Source organism: Vigna umbellata, chromosome 11 (genome assembly GCF_029865625.1).
Source record: "Vigna umbellata cultivar VRB3 chromosome 11, Vumbellata_1.0, whole genome shotgun sequence".
NCBI lineage: Eukaryota > Viridiplantae > Streptophyta > Magnoliopsida > Fabales > Fabaceae > Vigna > Vigna umbellata.
The window spans coordinates 914205-935787 of record NC_142175.1 but is presented as its reverse complement, the minus strand read 5'-3'; the positions used below and the strand labels follow the sequence as shown (position 1 = coordinate 935787).

The 21583-nt window shown below is 30.2% G+C and overlaps 3 protein-coding genes across 3 annotated transcripts; 2 read left to right on the top strand and 1 right to left on the bottom strand.

Moving 5' to 3' along the window:
* Window positions 1-609: 609 nt before the first annotated feature.
* On the top strand, window positions 610-3295 carry LOC124835763 (cytochrome P450 81E8-like). The gene is made up of 3 exons (XM_088101516.1): window positions 610-1150; window positions 1769-2135; window positions 2488-3295. Exons 1-3 carry the CDS (start codon window positions 636-638, stop codon window positions 3094-3096), a joined length of 1491 nt encoding a protein of 496 aa, XP_087957642.1. The 5' UTR covers window positions 610-635; the 3' UTR covers window positions 3097-3295.
* Window positions 3296-9011: 5716 nt separating this feature from the next.
* On the top strand, window positions 9012-13187 carry LOC124835760 (uncharacterized). Its single transcript, XM_047310750.2, has 7 exons — window positions 9012-9226; window positions 9320-9376; window positions 9926-10862; window positions 11164-11394; window positions 11619-11786; window positions 12142-12203; window positions 12579-13187. The coding sequence occupies exons 3-7, from the start codon at window positions 10031-10033 to the stop codon at window positions 13017-13019; spliced, it is 1734 nt and encodes a 577-aa protein (XP_047166706.1). The 5' UTR covers window positions 9012-9226; window positions 9320-9376; window positions 9926-10030; the 3' UTR covers window positions 13020-13187.
* A 941-nt stretch (window positions 13188-14128) lies between these two features.
* Window positions 14129-19019, bottom strand: LOC124835764 (membrane protein of ER body 2-like). The gene is made up of 6 exons (XM_088102454.1): window positions 18892-19019; window positions 18252-18785; window positions 16820-16861; window positions 15771-15956; window positions 15172-15233; window positions 14129-14782 (listed from the first exon to the last, which is right to left on the bottom strand). The coding sequence occupies exons 1-6, from the start codon at window positions 18932-18934 to the stop codon at window positions 14303-14305; spliced, it is 1347 nt and encodes a 448-aa protein (XP_087958580.1). The 5' UTR covers window positions 18935-19019; the 3' UTR covers window positions 14129-14302.
* Between the last annotated feature and the right edge of the window lie 2564 nt (window positions 19020-21583).

Below are 21583 nucleotides of genomic sequence, written 5' to 3'. Positions count from 1 at the left end.
ATTATTTGCTTTAGAGTTTAATAATTAAAATAAAATAAAGTTTTGAGATATTAAGGAGATATGTGAAAAGTATCAGTTTTTTATTTAGTTAGTTCTACATAAGGAAATCTCAGTACCGTTCCTACTTACCCGTGCACCACTTGTAGGCAACTCACGCTACTGTACACAATCCCAGTTAGGATAGAATCCAACCCAAAATCCAATTATGAGATTTGTCATTTTTCCTTTGAAAGAGTTGTATGTTCATACTAAGAAATAAGAATATAAATTTTACGTGGCAACCCAAAGCTTCTTATCCCTACCAAACAATAATAGAAAAATGTTACTTTTAATTTTATACTTGATTTTTCTAAGATTATTTTATACTTTAAAATTATAATATTACATTATTAATGTTTCATGGACTTTAAAATTTTTAATATATATTATTATATTATTAAAGAAGTTGTTGACCACGTGTATAATTTTAGAGAGGGTATTATTACTATTCAATTTGAACAACCGTCTGCCCCGTCATATTTTATTGACTGTTTTCTTTTTTCGTATTTCCATTATTAGTTAAGCCTATAAATTGACATGCATGGCAATCAAAATGAGAGGCAACAACAATCAATAGCACAAGCAAAGCTTCAAGCATGGCTCTGTTGTATTTTGCTTTGCTCATTCTGCTCTTTCTTTTTTCTCTTAAGCTCTTGTTCCAAACAAGAAGATTTAGAAACCTTCCTCCAGGACCACTTTCTTACCCTATAATCGGAAACCTCCTCCAACTCAAACAGCCTTACCACCGCACATTCTCTCAGATGTCGCAAAAATACGGTCCGGTCTTCTCTCTCTGGTTCGGTTCCCGACTCGTTGTCGTCGTTTGTTCACAACCCGCGGTGCAAGAATGCTTCACCAAAAACGACATCGTGTTGGCGAACCGACCTCACTTTCTGTTCGGCAAATACATCAGCTACAATAACAGCACCATCCTTCACTCCTCCTACGGCGACCACTGGCGCCACCTCCGCCGCATCTTGTCGCTGGAGGTTGTTTCAGCGACCCGTTTAAACTCCTTCTACGAGGTTCGAAGGGACGAAATCATGAGGCTGGTGCAAAAGCTCGCTAAGCTCTCATCACACCAGTTCACGAAAGTGGATCTAAAAGCCATGTGAGTTTTCATGAAGTCAAACAAGCTTTTTTTTACGTAACATGGTTAAAGAGTCTTATATAGAAGTCGGCATAAAACAGCCCATTCTAAGAACTTGAGATTAAATATTTTTTATTTTAAAATAAGTAAACTAAAATTATACATTAAATAAATATACTGTCTGCAAATGCCTTTTAACATTTTTGTATATATTTTTCTTTCTATAGTTTCTTCAGAAAGTGTAAAAATGTTATTCTTATAACACTGATTAATAAAAGAAACTGTTTTTATTACTAATATAATTTTAAGTAAATGATATTGGTCATGATTGAAGTTTGCTGAAGTTACACAAATATTCTTTGGTGTTTTTAATACTTAGTAATCTCACTTGTAAATAATACACAATATAATTATTTCAAATACTTAAATGAGTTATTGTAATGTGAAAAATGTGTCCTGCTGAGTTATTTTAATGTGAAATTGTGTCTTTATAATGTTTCTCAACCATTGAAGGGTTCTCCATGCAAAGACAATAAAAGGAACTAAGGGAAAAAAATAAATAAGAAATCGTTATACGTAACTAAACAAAACATGTTTTATATTTTTTATAATTTCTAATGCTAATATCTTGTAATTAAGGTTTATGGAAACATCATTTAATACTATGATGAGAATCGTGTCTGGGAAAAGGCTCTTTGGTGATGATTGTGACGTGAACGATGTCGAGAAAGCAAAAGAATTCAAACAAATCATCAAAGAGTTAGTGATATTAGCAGGAGTCAATAATCGTGGAGATTTCTTGCCTTTCGTGAGATGGTTTGATTTTGATAATTTGGAGAAGAAGCTAAAAGGAATTGGTAAGAGAACCGATGCATTCTTACAAGAACTCATCGAAGAGCATCGTAATGGAAAGAACAATGGAAATACTATGATAGATCATCTTCTTGCTCAACAAAAATCACAACCTGAACAATACACCGATCAAATCATCAAAGGACTTTCTTTGGTAATTAACTATTTCTTTAACTATAACTTTTCTTATTTTTATGTGTTCTTGAAAGTGATAAAAAATATCATGATGGACATAATTACCTAAATAATTAATAGAAATATGTGAATGTACATTTTATATATAAAGAAACATTTTCACTTAATCTAAAGTATAATTTCAAATGATAATGTGAATATTAAAACAACAACAAATATATTTACTCCAATAACAAATTTTTCGTCCATTATTTTTAGATTCAAAACAAGAAAATAAATTTTTTGGTTATCTAGTAATTAATTTTAAAGAAACTAAGAAGGATTTTTTTCTCTTGTATTTGTGCATTGATATTTTTTTATTGATTTTACAGAGCTTACTACTTGCTGGAACAGATACATCAGCTTTAACTTTAGAATGGGCAATGGCCAATTTATTGAACCATCCAGAAGTTATAAAGAAGGCAAAAAATGAAATAGACACTTATGTAGGACCTAATCGTCTTATAGAGGAATCCGACATGTCAAAACTTTCTTACATTCAATGTATTGTTTATGAGACACTTCGATTGCATCCTGCTGCTCCAATTTGGTCACCACATTTGTCTTCAGAAGATTGCGTCGTAGGAAAATATAATCTCCCAAAAGACACAATTGTGTTGGTGAATGCTTGGGCTGCTCATATGGATCCAGAAATGTGGAGTGACCCAACACACTTTAAGCCTGAAAGGTTTGAAAATGAAAATGAAGTAAACAGGTTACTTTCATTTGGGTTAGGACGGAGAGCTTGCCCTGGATCAAACTTGGCTCAACGCACAGTTGGTTTATCCATAGCCTTATTACTTCAATGTTTTGAGTGGAAACGAATTGGTAAGGAAGAAATTGATATGTCTGAAGCAAATGGAATTACTATTTCAAGAAAAAATTCATTGGAAGCTATGTGCCAACTTCATCAATCACCCGCAGTTAAGGATATGTACTGATTTATGATGTTATTTAAACAATAAATGTATTGTGTGGAAAATAAATGTATTGTGTGGAAAATAAATGTACTATGGAATTATGAAATATTATAATGCATGAAGAATAAATGTATCTTGAATTAAGACTATGTAATGATTATGTGATGGATTGAAAATAAATGTGTTTCCATGGTGATAAGTTATAACTTCTTATTTTATTTATGTTATCTAATAGTTGTTTTTATAAATATGTGATTATAATCTAAGGTTTCTTATAATAATAAAAATTATGATAATTAAAACAAATATTTTATAATTTTAATTTATTTTATTTTTTGATTATAAATTATTATGAATGTCATTTTATCAGTTAAATAGATTAATATATATATATATATATACATATTTTTTTATTGAATGAAATTTAATATATCTTATTTATTAATTTTTTATATATATGTTAGATATTAAAAGGACATATGATAGTGTAATCATTAAATATTACATACTTTTTTAGACATAATATTGTCATGTTAATTAACAATTTAATTTTATATATTTTCATTTTGGACATATAATGCTTTAAGATACTAGTTGAATAAATATTAATATAATTAAATAGTCCTGGCATAAGTAATTAATCATTGAGGTCTATTAATTTAAAGTAAGAAGTTTAAGATTTATGATAAAATTAAAATCTTAACTAATGAAGAACATGTAAGAGACTTCATAATGGGCCTTTAATATCCATGACTATGAGGATTTAAAAATAATAAGTATAGAAGAAAAAAATCTTTTACTTAGGAAGGTAGATTATTTGGACTTTTATTCTTGTATAAAAATCTATGTAGTTTTCGTATTTGTAGGAATTTATAGAGGAACAGGTGAGTTTTGATTGGGTCTTAATTTTTTCTCTATTTAGATGTTGTTTGAAAACTAAAGTACACTAAAATTTTAATAAACTCCAGTGAACACTAGAGAGGGAGGTAGAGTCCTACATATCACATGAAATAAGGTTACAATAGGCTAATTTGGATGCTCATTATAGTTAGGGGTGAAAATGTGAGTTGGGCTCGCTAACCCGATTAATCAAGTAGACAATATTAGATTTTTTAACAGTCATTCGATGTGGTCTAACCTCTTTAGCTCTCCAACCCGTGAATAATTAAACCTTGAGTTTTGGTTTGTCGTCAACACAAACAATGCACCACAAGCGAAAACAAAGCAATACGCAAGTGATCAATAATAACAGTGAATCCTAACATCCATCGCCCATATCGGCGATGCAATGACAAAGTTGTTGCAATCGATTAAGAGGTTTTATGACAGGTGCAAGAGTTCTTGGATTAAAGTCAATGCATAAATTGAGTCTTGGATGTTTGTGTCTATGCTTCTTTTATTAAATACTATTTCTTGAGCTAAGTGTATGTCTAATATAAATGTTTGCAAGTTATATGTATATGGTGTGGTATTAATTCTAGAACGTTGAAAACTATTTTTAGCTTAACCTTTTTTTTTGTGTTGGTTGCAATGTTCTCTTTTGCAATGATCATTGTTATGTCATGAGCAAATAAGATTGCAGATGACAATGAGACTGGGCAAGAAGGATGTGCATCATTAGTATGAGTCTTGAATAGTGGTTTTGTACATATATATTGTGTAGTGTGTAATTATAGTTCTTCTTTTAATTTTGAATTATACAAAAACTAACTTCTTTTGATAAACTTTGAAAAAAGAACTATAATACATACATCTTTTGTACATTTAAGCATTTCTCATTTTTCTTAATATATATTATGTGTGCAACCTATTGTTGTAATAATATTACTTTTTTTTGTAAAAGAAACTTTTGCAACATTGAATTATATGTTGAGAGCAACGTCTCTATTGGGCAATGTTCACTGCAACGTTCCTTTTTCTAATTCAACGGTCAAAAATTTATTACTCTTTCTTCCCTTCTAGCTCTATAAATAGAGGTCTTCCTCCATTCACAAACACACAAAAACCATTTCTCTCATCCTCTCATTTTCTCATTCTCTCTTTCTAAAAAAATAATATGGGTTTATTTTATACTATTTTAAGAGATCTTGGCTAGTTCTGAGATCCTCAGAAATATTCTAGGAAGTTCCTGTTGTATCATGGAGGAATTGCGCAATACACCGCGGATAATTCCTTAAGGATAGTGAAACAACATGCCTCCAGAAATACTGTTTTGTCAGCTTTTCTACAACAATCTTAAGAACTTATGGCTAACATAAACAACTCAATCCCGGAGGATCGAAACTTGTTTCCAAAACTCAGACGGTAATTGCGGAACCACTTACGGATGTGTCAAAAGTCGAGGTCTTCTCTAGACAGAACTTCTGGAGGCTAGCAAGATGCTCACAACAACGATGACTTTTGATCGCATTTATAGAGACCGCGAATGAGGATGAAGAAGAGGGGAAAAATGACAAATTGGAGTTCGTTGGAGTTAGGATGATGAATCCTAATTTCATGTGTCGTTCCTTTGTAATGTTTGAGGAAAGGTGGAGAATATTTCATCTCTAGAGAAAGAAAAAGAAATAAGATGAGGCTGGATACTTGAGTAATTTTCCGTATACTTTACCTACAAATGAGAGAAGCACAACTAGGTATTTTCTCGTTTACCAGTCTTAAATATTTTAAAATTGTAGGGGTATAGGTAATTTTACTTAAATACTTGAAGAAATAACTTTGGCTTTTCACCTAACACTAATGCAGAAAGGGCATTTAACGTCTGTTATTTTGGCCTTTTAACGTCAGATCCAAACCCGACGTCTTTGTAGGTGACGTTAATCAGACGTCGGACTCCACAGGTCCGACGTCTTTATAAACGTCGGACATGCGTTAACCGACGTCTAAGGGCTCTATAGACGTCGGGTATGGCATTAAGCGACCTCTACTACAGCTCGTGTCTTTGGGTAACGTAGTATCACCTTCTTCCTTTGCTAGTTTCGACATAGAAAAGGTTGTGTCTTTTGGACCTCTTATGACATTTCAATCGAAAACCGAATCTGGGTTCGCCTAGTTCCATTCCAATCGGCAATGAAAATGAATACGTCGTTAAAGGCCAATTTTGCACTAGTGTAATGATATTCCTCTAAATTTGGAAGTAGAGAATATGTCGTTATATATTTATATATGAACGACATGCTAGTGATTGACACATGCAATCTAATAATCTCTAAAAACTAAGGTTTCTAGGATCAAATTTTGAAATAAAAGACATGGGTGAAACCAATATGATTTTAGGTATTAGAATCATAAGGAAGGGAGATAATATATTATTATCCCGAGAATAATATATTGAGAAACTTCTTAAGGAGTTTGGGTTTTATGATCTAAAACCAGTGAGTACCCCTTATGATGCTAATTCTAAATTAATAAAAAATAAAGAAAAATCTATATTTCAGCCTTAGTATGCCCAGATAATTGGGAGCTTACTGCACTTAATGAGCTTTTCTAGACTTGATATTGCTTATGTAGTAGGTAGACTGAGTATGTACACTCAATGTCCAAATCAGGAACATTGGGATGCACTTGCTAGGCTTATGAGTACTTAAGAGGTTCAATGGATTATGCCATTGAATATAATTGATTTCCTACTGTACTAGAAGGGTACAATGATGCTAACTGGATCTCTGATTCAGATGAGACAAAATCTACTAGTAGTTATATATTCACACTTAGGGGTAATATGATTACATGAAGATTATCTAGACAAACAATTATTGTAAGATCAACAATGAAATCTAAGCTTGTTGCTTTTGAGATGGCTGTTAATGAGCCTGAGTGGTTTAAAAACTTCTTAGCGAACATTCCTCTAGGAATGAAACCAACCCATCAATATCAATGTGATGTGATTGATAATCGGTAATAGCTATAGCTAAAAACAATAATTACAATGGAAATAATAGACATACAATTGAGACACAATTTAATGAAGCAGCTGCTAAAGAGTGAAACTATTTCAATTGATCATGTGGAGTCAGAACTAAATCTAGCAGATCCTTTAACAAAACCATTGGGAAGACAAATGATATTAGAAACATCGAGAGAAATGAGACTTAAGCCACTTGCAAACAAACAAGTGATGGTTTGTGATTGGAGATCCCATGAATAAGGTTCATATGGGTAAAAACAAGTCACTTGTTAGTTCTGATAGCATTAAATTGATTTTAATCAATTATGTCTCTTCCTATGGTGTGTGTGAAAGTGGGGGATTGTTGTAATAATATTACTTTATTGCAAAAGAAACTTTTGCAATGTTGAATTATATGTTGAGAGTAATGTCTCTTTTGGGCAACGTTCACTGCAATGTTCCTTTTTCAATTTCAACGGTCAAAAATTTATTACTCCTTCTTCCCTTCTAGATCTTTAAATAGAGGTCTTCCTCCATTCCAAAACACACAAAAACCATTTCTCTCACCCTTTCATTTTCTCATTCTCTCTTCTCTCTTTCTTTCTAAGAAAATCCGGGTTTATTTATACTCTCTTTAGAGATCATTGCTAGTTTTGAGATCTTCAGAAATATTTTGGGAAGTTCCTATTGTATCTTGGGAGACTTGCACAATACACCGCGGATAAGTCCTTAAGGATAGTGAAACAACACGCCTCGAAAAATACTGTTTTGTCAGCTTTTATACAACAACTACAAGGGGTGGTACAATTTTCACTATATAATTTTCTTATAACTTCATATAATAAAATATTAGCTTAAAAAAATTAGGAAATAACCTAACATATTTTATTATCTCTATAAAATTTAAATGAGTAATATAATATACAAAAAAATCAAAATATTAAAAATTATATATTGAATTATAAGAGGTAATAACGGAAGAAAATTCAATATCTTACATGTTAGAAGCTCAATGTAACTTATAACTTGGAAGTTTGTGAAATAACCTTCCTTGAGATGCTTACCACATATTTTTGTAGTGATCAAGTGACTTATAAGGTAGTAAGTTTATTTATCTCATCACCAAGAACATCCTTACACAAAAAATACTCTTGAGACTCATACTCCTAACACCTCCAATATGCACCTCTAAATTTTTAAACGACCATCTTATTCTCTTGGAAAAGTGACTTCTAAATTACATATTTAAGAAGTTTTTCAGAATTTCCAGAATAATGTTTTGGAAGTTTCTTTTCAGAACATAACTTTTAAAATAAGATTTTCAAAACAAAATTTTCATAATATAGCTTCTTGACTAGAATTTCTTGAACGTATGAAATGGCTTCCGGAATAAATTTTTCGGAATGACATTTTTAAAAAAGTGTTTCAAAACTTATAAAACGCCTTTCGAAATGGGTTGTTTTAGAATATCTGTACATTAAATATGTTTCAGAAAGAGATTTTCGAGGCACATGAAATATGTTTCGGAAAAAACATTCGAAAATGAGTTTTTTTTTTTCTGCATTTTTTTCTCTTCTTCCTCTGTATTGTTATTCCTCTCTTCTTCTTTTTTTCCTTTGCAAAAGTGGTGCGACCGTGGCAGTAGTGGGATGTGGTGCAATGGTGAAGGGTATTGAAGTCTTTTCCTGGTATTGTAGAGGTGCAGAAAGTAATATCTTAAGTTTGAAACCATATTTTCACAGTTCCAAGACGATGAAGGCCCAACTTAATTTCTTCCACAACAACATAGAATCTTTCTTCCTATTCCATGCAAGTCATTGAGGTTGACACAAAGCATGTTGTATCGAAGTTTGTAACATGGATATATAAACTTTTCACATAATTTACCCGTTTCCTAAGAAAAAAAGTTATTGGCCTGGAAAGTTTTCAAGAACATGGATTCTGATTTATGCATATTTTCTTACTTATTTTAAGTACCACAATGTCCTTTTCTTTCAAGAAATAAATGAAAAAAAAAGAGTGCATAAAGAATGTTCTGCAGAAAATGACTAGGAAACATTATCAGTTGCTAATTTATCGCTACAAAATATCCACAAAAACTTCTCTTTCTCTCTCAGTTTCTTTACTTTTTGTTTGTAGTTCAACGGTTGACCCTTAGTTGGAACAGAACTACCAACACCTGCAACCAACTAACTGAGCAACTAATTCTATAATGCGGATCTTGATTCTGTTCTCTTAGTTAATCAGATACTTCTGCTAGTTGTTTTTGTCAGTTTATTCTCTTATGAGAGTTCTTAGTTCATCTATTCTATTGAAAATGGCCTGATTTCTGAATTCTGAATTCTTCTTTGCTTTGAACAGGTTTTTGGTTATTCCTTGGGTTGGTATCTGATAAAGTTGCAGCATTAAACGATCTAGGTAATGTATTGAGTCTATTTCATTAAGAACATTGTTCTTGTATTCTTGCCATCAAAATTTGTACATCGAATTATTACAAGGATGTTTGTTTTAGAAAATCAGCATCTTATTCTTGAGAGATACATCCCCATGCCATGGTTTGTTAAGATGTTGATGATATGAATATAGAAAACTTCATATAAATTTTGAATCAACTTATTACCGACTGAACTATGCTGATTGAGTGAAATGATTTACAGTGTTGCCAATCAAAAATATATTCATAACTTCATGGATTATTTAATTGTACAATGGATGCCAATGTCAAACTATGAACACAGTTTGTCATGAACATTCGAACAGTGGCCATTGCAGTAGTATTATTTCCTTGTACAAAATAGTTTTGTTCATAGCAGGTAATTCATTGTATGTCTCATCAAAGTTTGATTTTGGCTGATAAACTATGTAACTCTTTTATAAATGAAATCAATTTAGTGTGATTGATTCATCAAATAACAATACACATCCTTAATTAACCCAACAACATCAATAATAGTGATATTTTATTAGGTGAAGTTGATGCACTAAAGTCTCTTACAAAAAATTCAAATTAGTACCCTAGAACCTGAGCAAGAAACAGATAAATCAATCTGAAGGTAAGGTTGATTTGATTACATGGATAATCCTGAAGGCCCTGACAAAAAATTTAAAGGTGCACCACAACATGAGGCTCCAAAACCTGATCTGCCTGAGAAACAAATGCATCAATCAGAAGGTAATAAATTTGGTGGAATGGATCACCCTAAAGGTCATGACAAAGAAATCAAAAGAGAACCACATCATGATGCTCCAAAACATGATCAATCTAGGAAACATAAGAATCAATTTGAAGGTTATATAAAGCACATGGATCGCCCTGAAGGTCCTGACCAAAAATTTAAAGGTGAACCACAACACCAGACTCCAGAATTTGATCATTCCAAGAAGAAAAATCATCAATTAGAAGGTGTGGTTGATCACCCAAAAAGTCCTAACCAAAAGTTCAAAGGTCCACTAACTCCAAAACATGGTGAATCCAGAAAGCAAAAGAATGAAGTTGAAGGCGAGGATGAATACATAGATCACCCTGAAGGTCCTAACCAAAAGTTCAAAGGTGTTCCACAACACCAGACTTCAGAATCTGATCAATCTGACAGAGAGGTTGGTTTCATGGATCACTCTAGAGACCCTAAACCAACATTTAAAGATGCACCACAATATGAGGCTACAGAACCTGATCAATCCAAGAAACAAAGTGAGGTTGACTACATGAATTCTCCCAAAGATTCTGTTGATGAATCTGAGAAACAAGTCACTCAATCTGAAGCCAAAAGTATCCCAAATCCAGCCACTAAAAGTGCAGATGACAAAGGAAAACAAAGTTTTCAAAACACTGACAAAGAGGTCCCTCCTGTGCTAGGAGCACAAAAAGAAACCACTGAAGGGGAAGATGAAATCAATAGCACAGGTAATCCTTAGGAACATTTTCTTCTTCTAAAAGATACTTATATGTAACTAGTTTTTTCCAAAATATTTTACTGATAGTTAATATTCATATAAGATTTACTAATTATAGAGTAAGACCCTATAAATAGATAGTGGGATCCATTGCTTTGAGTGTTCATAAATTTCAACTAACAATAAAAACTTCGTTGAAAAATGTGTGTATTGTCAGTAGATTTTATGTCTAGATGTTAGCTGAGAAGAAACACAAAAGATATGTTACAAATTTACCAACAATGACGGAGTATTCCCTAATTGTTCTCTAGGACTTGAAAGAACTGAAAACGAGAAACCACAAGATTCATCAAGTCACTTAACTGCAACCTCCCAAGATCGAGGTAAAGGTGAAATTGCACCAAAGAAGAAGCATTTTTGGAGTAATTGGCCAGTTATTGGTGATGATCCTAAGGCCTCTGTACCCAAGCAACCTAAAATTGACTTTCCTGATGAGAAACAGCAAGAACACATCGAGGTTAAAGTTGATGAAGATAACAAACGTAAGCACTCCAACTATGAGTAAATTATTTTTCATTTCACTATAGTTTTGCCAGAAAGCACGTTTTGCCAGAAAGCACTGTTGGGTGATCCAACTTTTGGGTTTATAAAAGGAATTGGTGTAGTTTAGTCTTCATTTTCATGATGATTGTGCTTGGTTTCAAAGATCGGTCATAGAAGTTTTCTGTATATTGCCATGAAATGATGATGTTGATTTGTTCTGCAGAACCAGCTGCAGAAGTTGTTCCTGCTGAAACTACATCTAGTGAACCAAGTGTAGCAGCGAGTACTAAGACATTGGAAATTCTTAAAAGTGTTGTGTACGGTGGTTTGATTGAATCATTAACAAGTCTCAGTGTTGTGACATCTGCTGCTAGTGCTGATGCTACCACATGTAGGATATTTTATTTTCATTTCATCATTCTTCTCTTTTATTTCTCTTTAAAATAATACTCGAAGATCAGTGCTATTTTGTTTATATGGAGTTATACTTTTCTTTTGGTGTAAACTGATATTTAGTATTCTCAAATATTTATAAAATCACACCTGTTTTACATTTATCAAGAAAAAGATGAAACATTTTCATAAATTTTCACATAGAAAGATGTCAACAGGTGTTTATGCATCATGAACAACAGTGTTGTTCTTCAAACAAACATTGTTAATAATGTGGCCGCAGGAAAAAATAACAGAAGAGTAAGTTTTCGGAATTAATATTGCAACATTAATGACAATTTTTTATTTTGCAGTGAACATTGTGGCTCTGTCTATGGCTAATCTAATTGGTGGACTTTTCATACTTGGTCATAATGTGAGTTATATATCTTAAAACTTATTCTGAGCTTTTTTTTATATTCCAGTTCCTATTTTATCACTGAACTCGCTACAGAACTATAGATACCAGCTCTAAAAGATGGCTAGGATTTCTTCTAGCAGCTCTGTTTCACTTGATAAATCCCAAAAAAGGCCTTTTCCAGTTAATTTGAATGACTTTCGGAGCTCATCCATAATGTAATACCACACCAAAAAAAAAAACGGTTCAGGGTCTTGAAATCATGCATGGAATAATTCATGATGTTTGAAAATAATCAACCAAAATGTATTGATTCCCTTTATATATGGATCAATAGATTACCTAACATTGGTCATTACTTGCACTTGAAACTTGAATTTGTTTACATTTCAGCTCGAGGAGCTGAAATCTGAACAAGTGGATCGGTACATAGAGTTACTGGGTCAGAAGGATAATTTCATTGTGCATGCTTTTATAGCAGTCATATCATTCCTTGTGTTTGGATTAGTGCCACCTGTGGTATATGGATTTTCATTTGGTGAGAGTGGTGACAAGGATTTCAAACTAGCTGCTGTTGCTGCAGCTTCTCTACTATGCATCACTCTACTTTCCATTGCCAAAGCATATATTAAGAGACCAAGCAGCTACTTCACTTACTTCAAAACGGTGCTTTACTATGTCAGCACTGGTGCTGTGGCCTCACTGCTTTCTTACATAGCTGGTGATCTTGTGAAGGAACTTATAGAAAAGCTTGGATGGTTTGATTCAGCATCAAATCTTTCCTTCCTGATTCCTGGGGATAGGCATTCAACAACCCAGAGGGGATCATACTAAGAGAAGGTGTTAAGGACTTTAATTGATTGATTTTATTTTTGATTCAGTGTAAAATGAGTGTGTAGCTACTTAAAATGGTTGTTGTCACCGGAGTCATCGGTTAGACATAATCAAATATTATATGACTCATGATGATCTTGGAGATTTATAATATTAATTTTATTTTATGATATAATATTAAAGTAATTATTCATCAGCATTTTATTTAGAAAAATATTTATTTGTATTATCATAATTATAGAATCTTAATTGATATTTGTATATAAATAATACATAATCAATGCAAATTATAACATTCAATATTTAAATTTGTAATACTCGACAATAATACGTAGTTTTTTTTTATTTTCACAACATTTATGATGATAATGTTTAATAAATTTAATTTTAATTTGGATTCACACAATATATAATAATCATATATCATATTGTATTTTTTAATATGCATGTTGTATCTTATCATTTTTTATATGAATGTATGAACTTATCATAAATATGTCGTATCTAATACATCTATCCTATTTGTGCATCATAGTTTAATAGCTCAAATTAGATAAGGAAATCGTGTGTTTGAAATTATGGATTTGTTGAAGTGATTAATGGAATTAGTTGTATAAAAACATATTGTGTAAAATGTGAGGGTTGGTTGAGTGAAAGAGAGTAAGGATTTAAATTATAGTTTATGGAGTTTTCTATGTAACTCCGTTAAAAAAGAGAAACTTGGTTTATAGTGAATTTTTGTGTGGGCATAGATTATAGTTCATTAACACTCTCTAATTGAACCATCTTAAAAAATTGTGTTCTGTTCATTCTTTTCCTTATCCTTATTTCATGTTCTTAGTTTTGTGGTGTTTGTTTGTGACATTCTGAGTTGCATCAATTCAGTGAGTTAATCTACAACAAATAGTCTGGCCTAAATCAATTTATATCACAGGAAGTGTTTCTAATCTTATTTTAATGAGTTTCATGAGATATAACTTGCAAATAAGCCTGCATTATTTGATTCATCAAAAGTTACTCAATATTCATAACTAAACTGCTGAAATTGCCACCAAACTTACACAGAACAATTAAACAGTGAAAAATGCCCTCAAAACGATCCAAATATTAGAAAAACAAAGAAGAACAAGCACCCATTTATAAACTTGACCAGCATCAGTGTTCAATGATGAAAGCTTGAAAGGTTGAAATTGCATACACTGTCCAACAGTACAAATTACTTCCCATGATAGTATGAAAACACTATCATCTCTTCTTTTACCAAAAAAATGCATGAAAAGTTTTCAGTATGAACCCCATCCAGAATTCTCAACACTGATGTGAGGAAGAGGCAAAGCAAAGTTTGGTTTTGGTTGAAACCATCCAAGCTGCTCTACCAGTTTCTTGATCTGGGCTCCAGCCACATAAGTAAGTAGTGAAGCCAATACTCCAGAAGTAACATAAAATGTCACAGTTTTGAAGTATGTCATGAAAGCGTTATTGGTTCTTTGGGTATGAGCTTTGGCAATGGCAAGGAATGTGATGCAAATCAGAGAAGCTCCTGCAACTGCTGCAAGCTTCAGATCCTTGTCATCACTCTCACCAAATGAGAAGCCATAAACTATTGGGGGCATTAACCCAAATATAAGGAATGATAAGATGGCAAAAAATGCATGCAGATAGAAATTCTCCCTCCTTCCCAGTTGTTCATAATACTTATCAACTTCTGCTTCATTTGTTTCACTTCCCTCTTCTCTTGGTTTTGAAGCTTTCAAGTCCCTTAGCTGTATGCATGCATAGGAACACTTAGTTTCATCAAAAGAAAATTTGTGTTGTTTTGGGAGACTATTCTGTTCTTTTAGGGTTGAAGATAGTCAAAAATAAAAATGTTTGTTTCAGTACGTTTTTCTAGAGAAAAATGCTAAAATTTATATTTGTTCTTATTGACAATAAAAAATGAAAAGAAAACTGTAATTTTGTTAAGAATGTTAACCTACAAGTGTAATTGTGGTTTTCCAAATTATGAATATGGTTTAGTCTCTCAAAAAATTAAAAAAAAAACTTTAATCTTTATATAATTAATTTAAAATAATTTTTTTGAGAGTTTGTAATTTAAGGTTTAAAGTTTATAAGTTAAGGAATTACAGCAATCGTGCAATGAACAAAAACTTACATTATGAGTCAACACTGTAAGTCCACCAATCAGATTTGCAATACCCAGAGCAACAACACTCACTGCAAACACAATTTGTGAAAATAAAATATATATAAAATTGTTAGCACAACTTCTGGTCAATGATATCATATAATTTCAAGAATGTTTTAAACTTGGCATGATAGTGAAAATAGAAAAGCATTATTCTTTTTCAAATACTAAAATTAGTTTATCTATAAGTCAAAATTAATTTAAATTAAATTATTTATTTAATTTCGTAAAAGAATGAATTAATATATAAAGAATACTTGGGTGATTCAATACATGAACTAATTTTAAAGTATAAAAAAAGCTATTTCATTTTTTTATTCATTATAACATCCACATTACCCTTTTCATTAAAAGAACGAATAGATGACAGTAAAAAAAAATGTGAGGGATTGTTAATTTATGCATAAATTACACTTGTTTGATATTCTAGTGGACATTATTTATTATTTTTTTTTTCAAAACGAAAAAACAGTATTTTTAATTTCAAGTAAAATCATGATTGAGATGCATCCTATATATATTGTAATCGAAAGAAAAAGTAAAATGCAAAAGTATTGATTTCATACCTGTGGCAGCATCAGCACTTGCTGCAGATGTTACAACACTGAGGCTTGCTAATAATTCAGCCAAACCACCATAGACTATGCTTTTAAGAATTTCCCAACCCTTATTACTCCCTTCTGTGATGATAGCTTGTGGAACTGTATTAGATGGATCTGTTACAGCAATTGCTATATCTCCAGAGATTCTGTCTGAATTTCAACCAAAATACACCATAATCAATATAATGCTCCAGTAATATATATAATAATTCAATTTAACTTTTTGTACAAGATTTAAAACAAATTTTCATAATATAAATACCTACAAACTTCATTTGAAATCTAATGTAACAAAATTCGTTGATTGTTCAATTTATTGTATCACCTACTGTTAAATTATTATTTATTAATGTCTTCACTCAATATCTATACGTATCGATTTTATAATTTACGTGTGAAACATTCCTTTTATAAGGGTAATGATTTTCAAGATTATGAGTGGTGTCTTCATCATCATCATATATATTATGGCAAGTAGTCTCACAAAATGTTAAGCATTTTTGTTTTGTTATTTACGCATCCTTTTCTCTGGTGCAACTAGCCCTGTCTGGAAGAATAAAAAAACTATATTTAGTTGCTATCTCATTCATCCTTTCCTAGTCATTATGGAAATTTAGAATATTTCAGTTAATTAACTTCATAATTTGGAATTTTAAAGTTCAAGTGACAGTTTTTGGACTTCAGTAAACTTACATTCCCATTACTAAAGCTGCACTCTCAATTCTTAAAAATTATATGTTTTTAAAATTTACCTTAGAATGGAATTGAAAAATTATCATTATTAATAAAAAAAATTATAGGGTTTATTAACTCAGCCAACAAGAAGTTTATTAATTGTGTTAATTCAGAAGTGTTGTGTCCAATTGCTCAAATGATTAATTTAAACAGAAACTAAATAGATTATCAGCTTAACTCTGTTGACTTTTACATCATTAGAAAAAGTATAAATTTCGATTAGTCGATGATACGTAAGTAAAAAATGAAAAAATATGTGATTGTTAAGTTCTCATTACCTCCAGGAGCTCGTGATACCAACCCAGTGAAGAAATCTTTGCCTGATGAAAAAACGAAGAAACGAAAAAGTCAAAGTCAATGATAATAGTTAATATCAATTAAGCACTTAGGTGAAGTATTAAATTCTAGAACGTGTACTCTACTTCTGAGTATTTTTTACGCGTTTTGCTGTTCAATTTCACATGGTTTGAACAACTGATAATATATTTAATTAAGTTGCCGGATCTGATTAATCACTTGAATATATATATATATATATATATATATATATATATATATATATATATATATATATATATATATATATATATATATATATATATATAATATAAATGTATATATTCCACACTAATGCGAATACAAGTTTGACGTAAAATCTTCAAAATTAAAATAGAAAGAAAATATAGTAAAATTAGGCTGCAGGTTGATGCTTTGGAAGTATATAGAGAAGTAACATCAATGAATGTTGAAATCAACATTTCTCTAAAATGGTTGTTATATATTTATAAAATATTATAGTTGATAGACATGTCTTCGTAAGTGTATTTTTTTCTTTAATAAGGATTTAATTAGTTATAAAAATATTATAAATCAACACTAACAGTATAGTGAACTAACTTTATTAATAAAAGTTAATAAACTATAATATTAATCTTTTAATTTCTATTAAAACAATAGTCTCGATATTTGCTAGCTAAGGACAAAGTTTTGTTTCAACGATATATGATAATTTTGTAGTATTTTAATAAAGAGTGCAATCAAAGACTAATAGCATTCATTACTTCAAAGAAACAGCTTTCCATGTTTTGCTCTACAATAATTGCTTGAAATGAATGGTGTCATATTAATGATTTTGTTATGAAAATTAATAAACATAGATTTTACATTTAAATTCACTCTAACGAATTTCTAAATTATAACGTTTTTTTTTTAAAATTTAACATATTATAGAAGAGTTATTTAAACGTTTTGGGATATTTTTTTGAAAATAATCAAATACAAGAATTACAAATAATAAATAATAGAATATGAGTAACATGTTTGAAAACACGATTTATGTTTTTAACTCGTAGTAGTCATAATTTAAAATACGATTCAATTCTTTCTTGCATATTTTTGAAAAGTTGTATTATTAAACTTCTTTCTTAAAATTGTTTCTACTATGTTTAGAAAAAGATTTAAAACATCATTATTTTACAACACCACTAATCCATATTGTGTAATTTTATTTAAAATATATCAATTTCCCTAATTAAAAAAAACTAATTAGGCATGCATTTAGAACATTTTACCTAGCATATGCCATTGCATTTTCTTTTTCTATGTACACGCATCTTAAAATGTTTGACCTAGTAAGTATACTATTTTAATTACTGCATAATATACAGAAACACCAATCACAGTCATAGCGGTAAACAAAACACGAGTTACCTTTCTGAATGAGTAACGTGAAACATTCTGAGCATCGTACCAGACATTCAACGTCGCTTTCATCTTCATGAGACACTCTACTTGGAGGAATTGTAGGAACTGTAACTGGCACTCCAACTGGAGGAACAGTAGGCGTAACTGGAGGAACTGTAACTGGCACTCCAACTGGAGGAATAGTAGGCGTAACTGGAGGAACAGTAGGCGTAACTGGAGGAACTGTACCTGAAGGAACTGTGACTGAAGGACCTAAAGCTGGTTGTGTAGTGCAAAGCAAGACCTTGCTGATGCAAACTTCACAACTGGGGCAGTAGAATTCATGGTTTGGTGGCATCAAGAACATGTTTTTCAAATATATTTCACGAACTTCTTCTGTAGGAGACATGGCTATGCCAATTGCTGGTCCATTTTTCATGTAAATAGAAGAATTAGAAGGGTTCAAATATAGCTTAGCAGATTCCTCAACTTCATGTTTTTCATCTTCAGCTTCATTCCCTCTTTCTGGGATCACTGTTTTGGATATAAAAGGAAGAACAACTGGAAATAAAAGTGTTTGAAAATTCCGATTAGCCCTATTATTGGTGAAAATAACATTGTATTTAAAAAACAAAAGAATATGTTATAATGGAGTTAAAATTTGTACCTTCTCTGTTGGTTTGTGCTACTACCAACGTTTCAGCATCCATTTTTGTGGCAAGGTTGAGGAAAATGGAAATGCTTGTGCGTCTAAATGCACACTTTCAACTTCATTTATAATGCCATTTTCACCACGCACTTTCTCATCCAACTCATTTCCATGGTGTGAACGCAACCCTTCATTAAAAGAATATATATATATATATATATATATATATATATATATATATATATATATAGCTTTGCAAAACGTGGAAGTTGACGTCTAGGGATCGCAACATACTACAAAGGATAATCTATTATTTATCCTCTTACTTATTGATACCTATTTAAAAAATATTTATGAATATTTTTAAATTTTTAAATATAAAATATATTTAAAAGGAGATATTTTATAAATTTTTAATAAAATATAATATAGAACAACAATGTGTGAACACTGATGTGATCAAAGACTGAGAGAAAGAAAAGCAGTATATTTAAAACAAGTGTAGGTATATATTTAATGCTTCATTAAACACAAAATAGCGAAAAAGTACGTAAAAGGGACAGAATATGAACTCTACTGAGTACTGCTATCTTTTCTACAGGGATTCTCGTGATTAAAAGATTATGTTTATCTCATTATATATTACTGTGTTTAATAATATCATTATTAGTAGAGTTATCTATGCTTAGTACAATAAACCTAACCAATTTTACTGTATTAGATTTTAATAAATCATTCTGATAAAGTAATTTAAACACAACTCAACTTCACCATTTAATAAAATTTACACCTATCATCAATGCATACCAAAAACACATTTAACTTACTGTTTAACTAATCTAAAACTTTATTTGCTTCTTTCTTATCTTCCATTCATAAAACAAAAAAAAAAAATTCCATCCTTAATATATTAATTATACTTTCCCACCTGTTTTCGCTCCAACAAATTTTAAAGGAGTCCAGTAGATGTGGTTTAATTGATATAAAAAAAGTAATTATAATAATATAAATAAAAATAAATATAGTTTAAAACAAAAAATTTAAAATATAATGAATGACTCACCTATAGTTATATTAAAAATATTAAAATAAAATAATTTTTTTAATTTATACAAAGAAAAAGTAAATAAATATTATAAGAAATAAATTTATTAACCCTACAATAGGCTGCGTTGAAAGACTTTTTCGGGTTGAATGTGATAGTAAAGTGTGAACACATGTAAATATATATCACACGTTTAACATTCATTCACACCTATCAACTTCAGATACATTTCTTTATAAGTTTAAATATTTTTAAGTCTTTAAAAAATATGTATTAATTTTAAATCTTTAACTTTCCTAATAACTTATTATCTTTGTTAATAGCTATTTTAATATTAAAAATAAAAATATTAATGAATGTAATTAAAATATAAAAACATTTCAAATTAAGATAATACTATGTATTAGACATGTAATTTAATTAAGTAATATGCATGTAAGTAAAGAATTGAATATATTATTTTTAGCTTTTTATTTAATAATATATTGTTAATATTATATTTTTATTTAAAATAATTATATTTTACTTTGCAGTTCATTAATTATTTCTGCATTTTGATATTTATCATAACGGTAAATCGATATAAATAATTATTCTTTTAGATGAAAAAAGTTCAACTTTATAATTTATAAAGTCATTTTTAAAAATTGATGTTAAAATTTTGTTTTTTAATTAAGGGTTTCATTTGAGTGTAATCTTTTAGTTTTTGGTACTATTTGTTAACTAAAATCGAAAATTCTCTGCTATAAATTAAACAAAGTTTATGTGTAATGCGAATCTTTATTCTATAGCTTGCTGAAATATAAATTTAATCGAGGAAAACTAAATATATTTAAAAATATGCTTTATCAAAACTTTTTCCTTTAATTAATCATATATTTTTTTTTAATGGTTGTTTAAATAGCACGATTAGTGCAATAAAAACACGATCAAAACATGAGCTGTGCAACTGAGGTTTTATATATATATATATATATATATATATATATATATATATATATATATATATATATATATATATATATAATTATTGAAACCTATGACGAAGTCCTTATTATTTACATATTTAATCCCAAAATTATAAGAAAAGGACAACAGAAAATGGATCCAGTTGGATCTTTAACTACAGGTGGCAAAGAAACATAATTAATAAGATTTGAGGAATATGTTTTGGTTTATAATACAATAGTAGAATAGTATAATACAACATCTCATAGTTTCTGGAAAGTCATCTAAAATATCTCGTTTAATATATAGACAAAATTATTTTATTTTCTAAATTCTTTTATATATATAAAAAAGAAACTTATGCAGACAAAGAAAAAACGAATTAGAAAAACATCACGTCGCCATCACTATCCTTTTCTCAACTTTGAAAAGAAATTATTATTTTAATAAAATGTATTTTATTAAAGAAGATAGAGAAGAATATAATAAGTGCCTATAGGGTCAACGAGAAACAGCGAAAGCGAAATCAATCTAGGCACAACTTGATATAATCTTAGTATAGCTGTAGAACCAGTTAACAACCATTATTTGTATTTTTATGAAAAATAAGTTAATAAATTTATTTTATTTTCAACATATAAACAGAGTGTGGTACTATGTTTCGGGCTGGTGTGTTGTACGACAGTGAAGCAGGGTTGGTGGTGAAATTTTGTGATA

Coding starts and splice junctions, on each gene's coding strand:
- LOC124835760 (XM_047310750.2), top strand. CDS start 10,031: ATGGATAATCCTGAAGGCCCTGACAAAAAATTTAAAGGTGCACCACAA. Junction 11,395..11,618: donor AGTTGATGAAGATAACAAAC/GTAAGCACTCCA, acceptor TTTGTTCTGCAG/AACCAGCTGCAGAAGTTGTT. Junction 12,204..12,578: donor TTTTCATACTTGGTCATAAT/GTGAGTTATATA, acceptor TTTACATTTCAG/CTCGAGGAGCTGAAATCTGA.
- LOC124835764 (XM_088102454.1), bottom strand. CDS start 18,934: ATGGATGCTGAAACGTTGGTAGTAGCACAAACCAACAGAGAAG. Junction 18,786..18,891: donor AGCACAAACCAACAGAGAAG/GTACAAATTTTA, acceptor TTTTATTTCCAG/TTGTTCTTCCTTTTATATCC. Junction 14,783..15,171: donor TTACAGTGTTGACTCATAAT/GTAAGTTTTTGT, acceptor GCATGCATACAG/CTAAGGGACTTGAAAGCTTC.
- LOC124835763 (XM_088101516.1), top strand. CDS start 636: ATGGCTCTGTTGTATTTTGCTTTGCTCATTCTGCTCTTTCTTTTTTCT. Junction 1,151..1,768: donor AAAGTGGATCTAAAAGCCAT/GTGAGTTTTCAT, acceptor CTTGTAATTAAG/GTTTATGGAAACATCATTTA. Junction 2,136..2,487: donor TCATCAAAGGACTTTCTTTG/GTAATTAACTAT, acceptor TTGATTTTACAG/AGCTTACTACTTGCTGGAAC.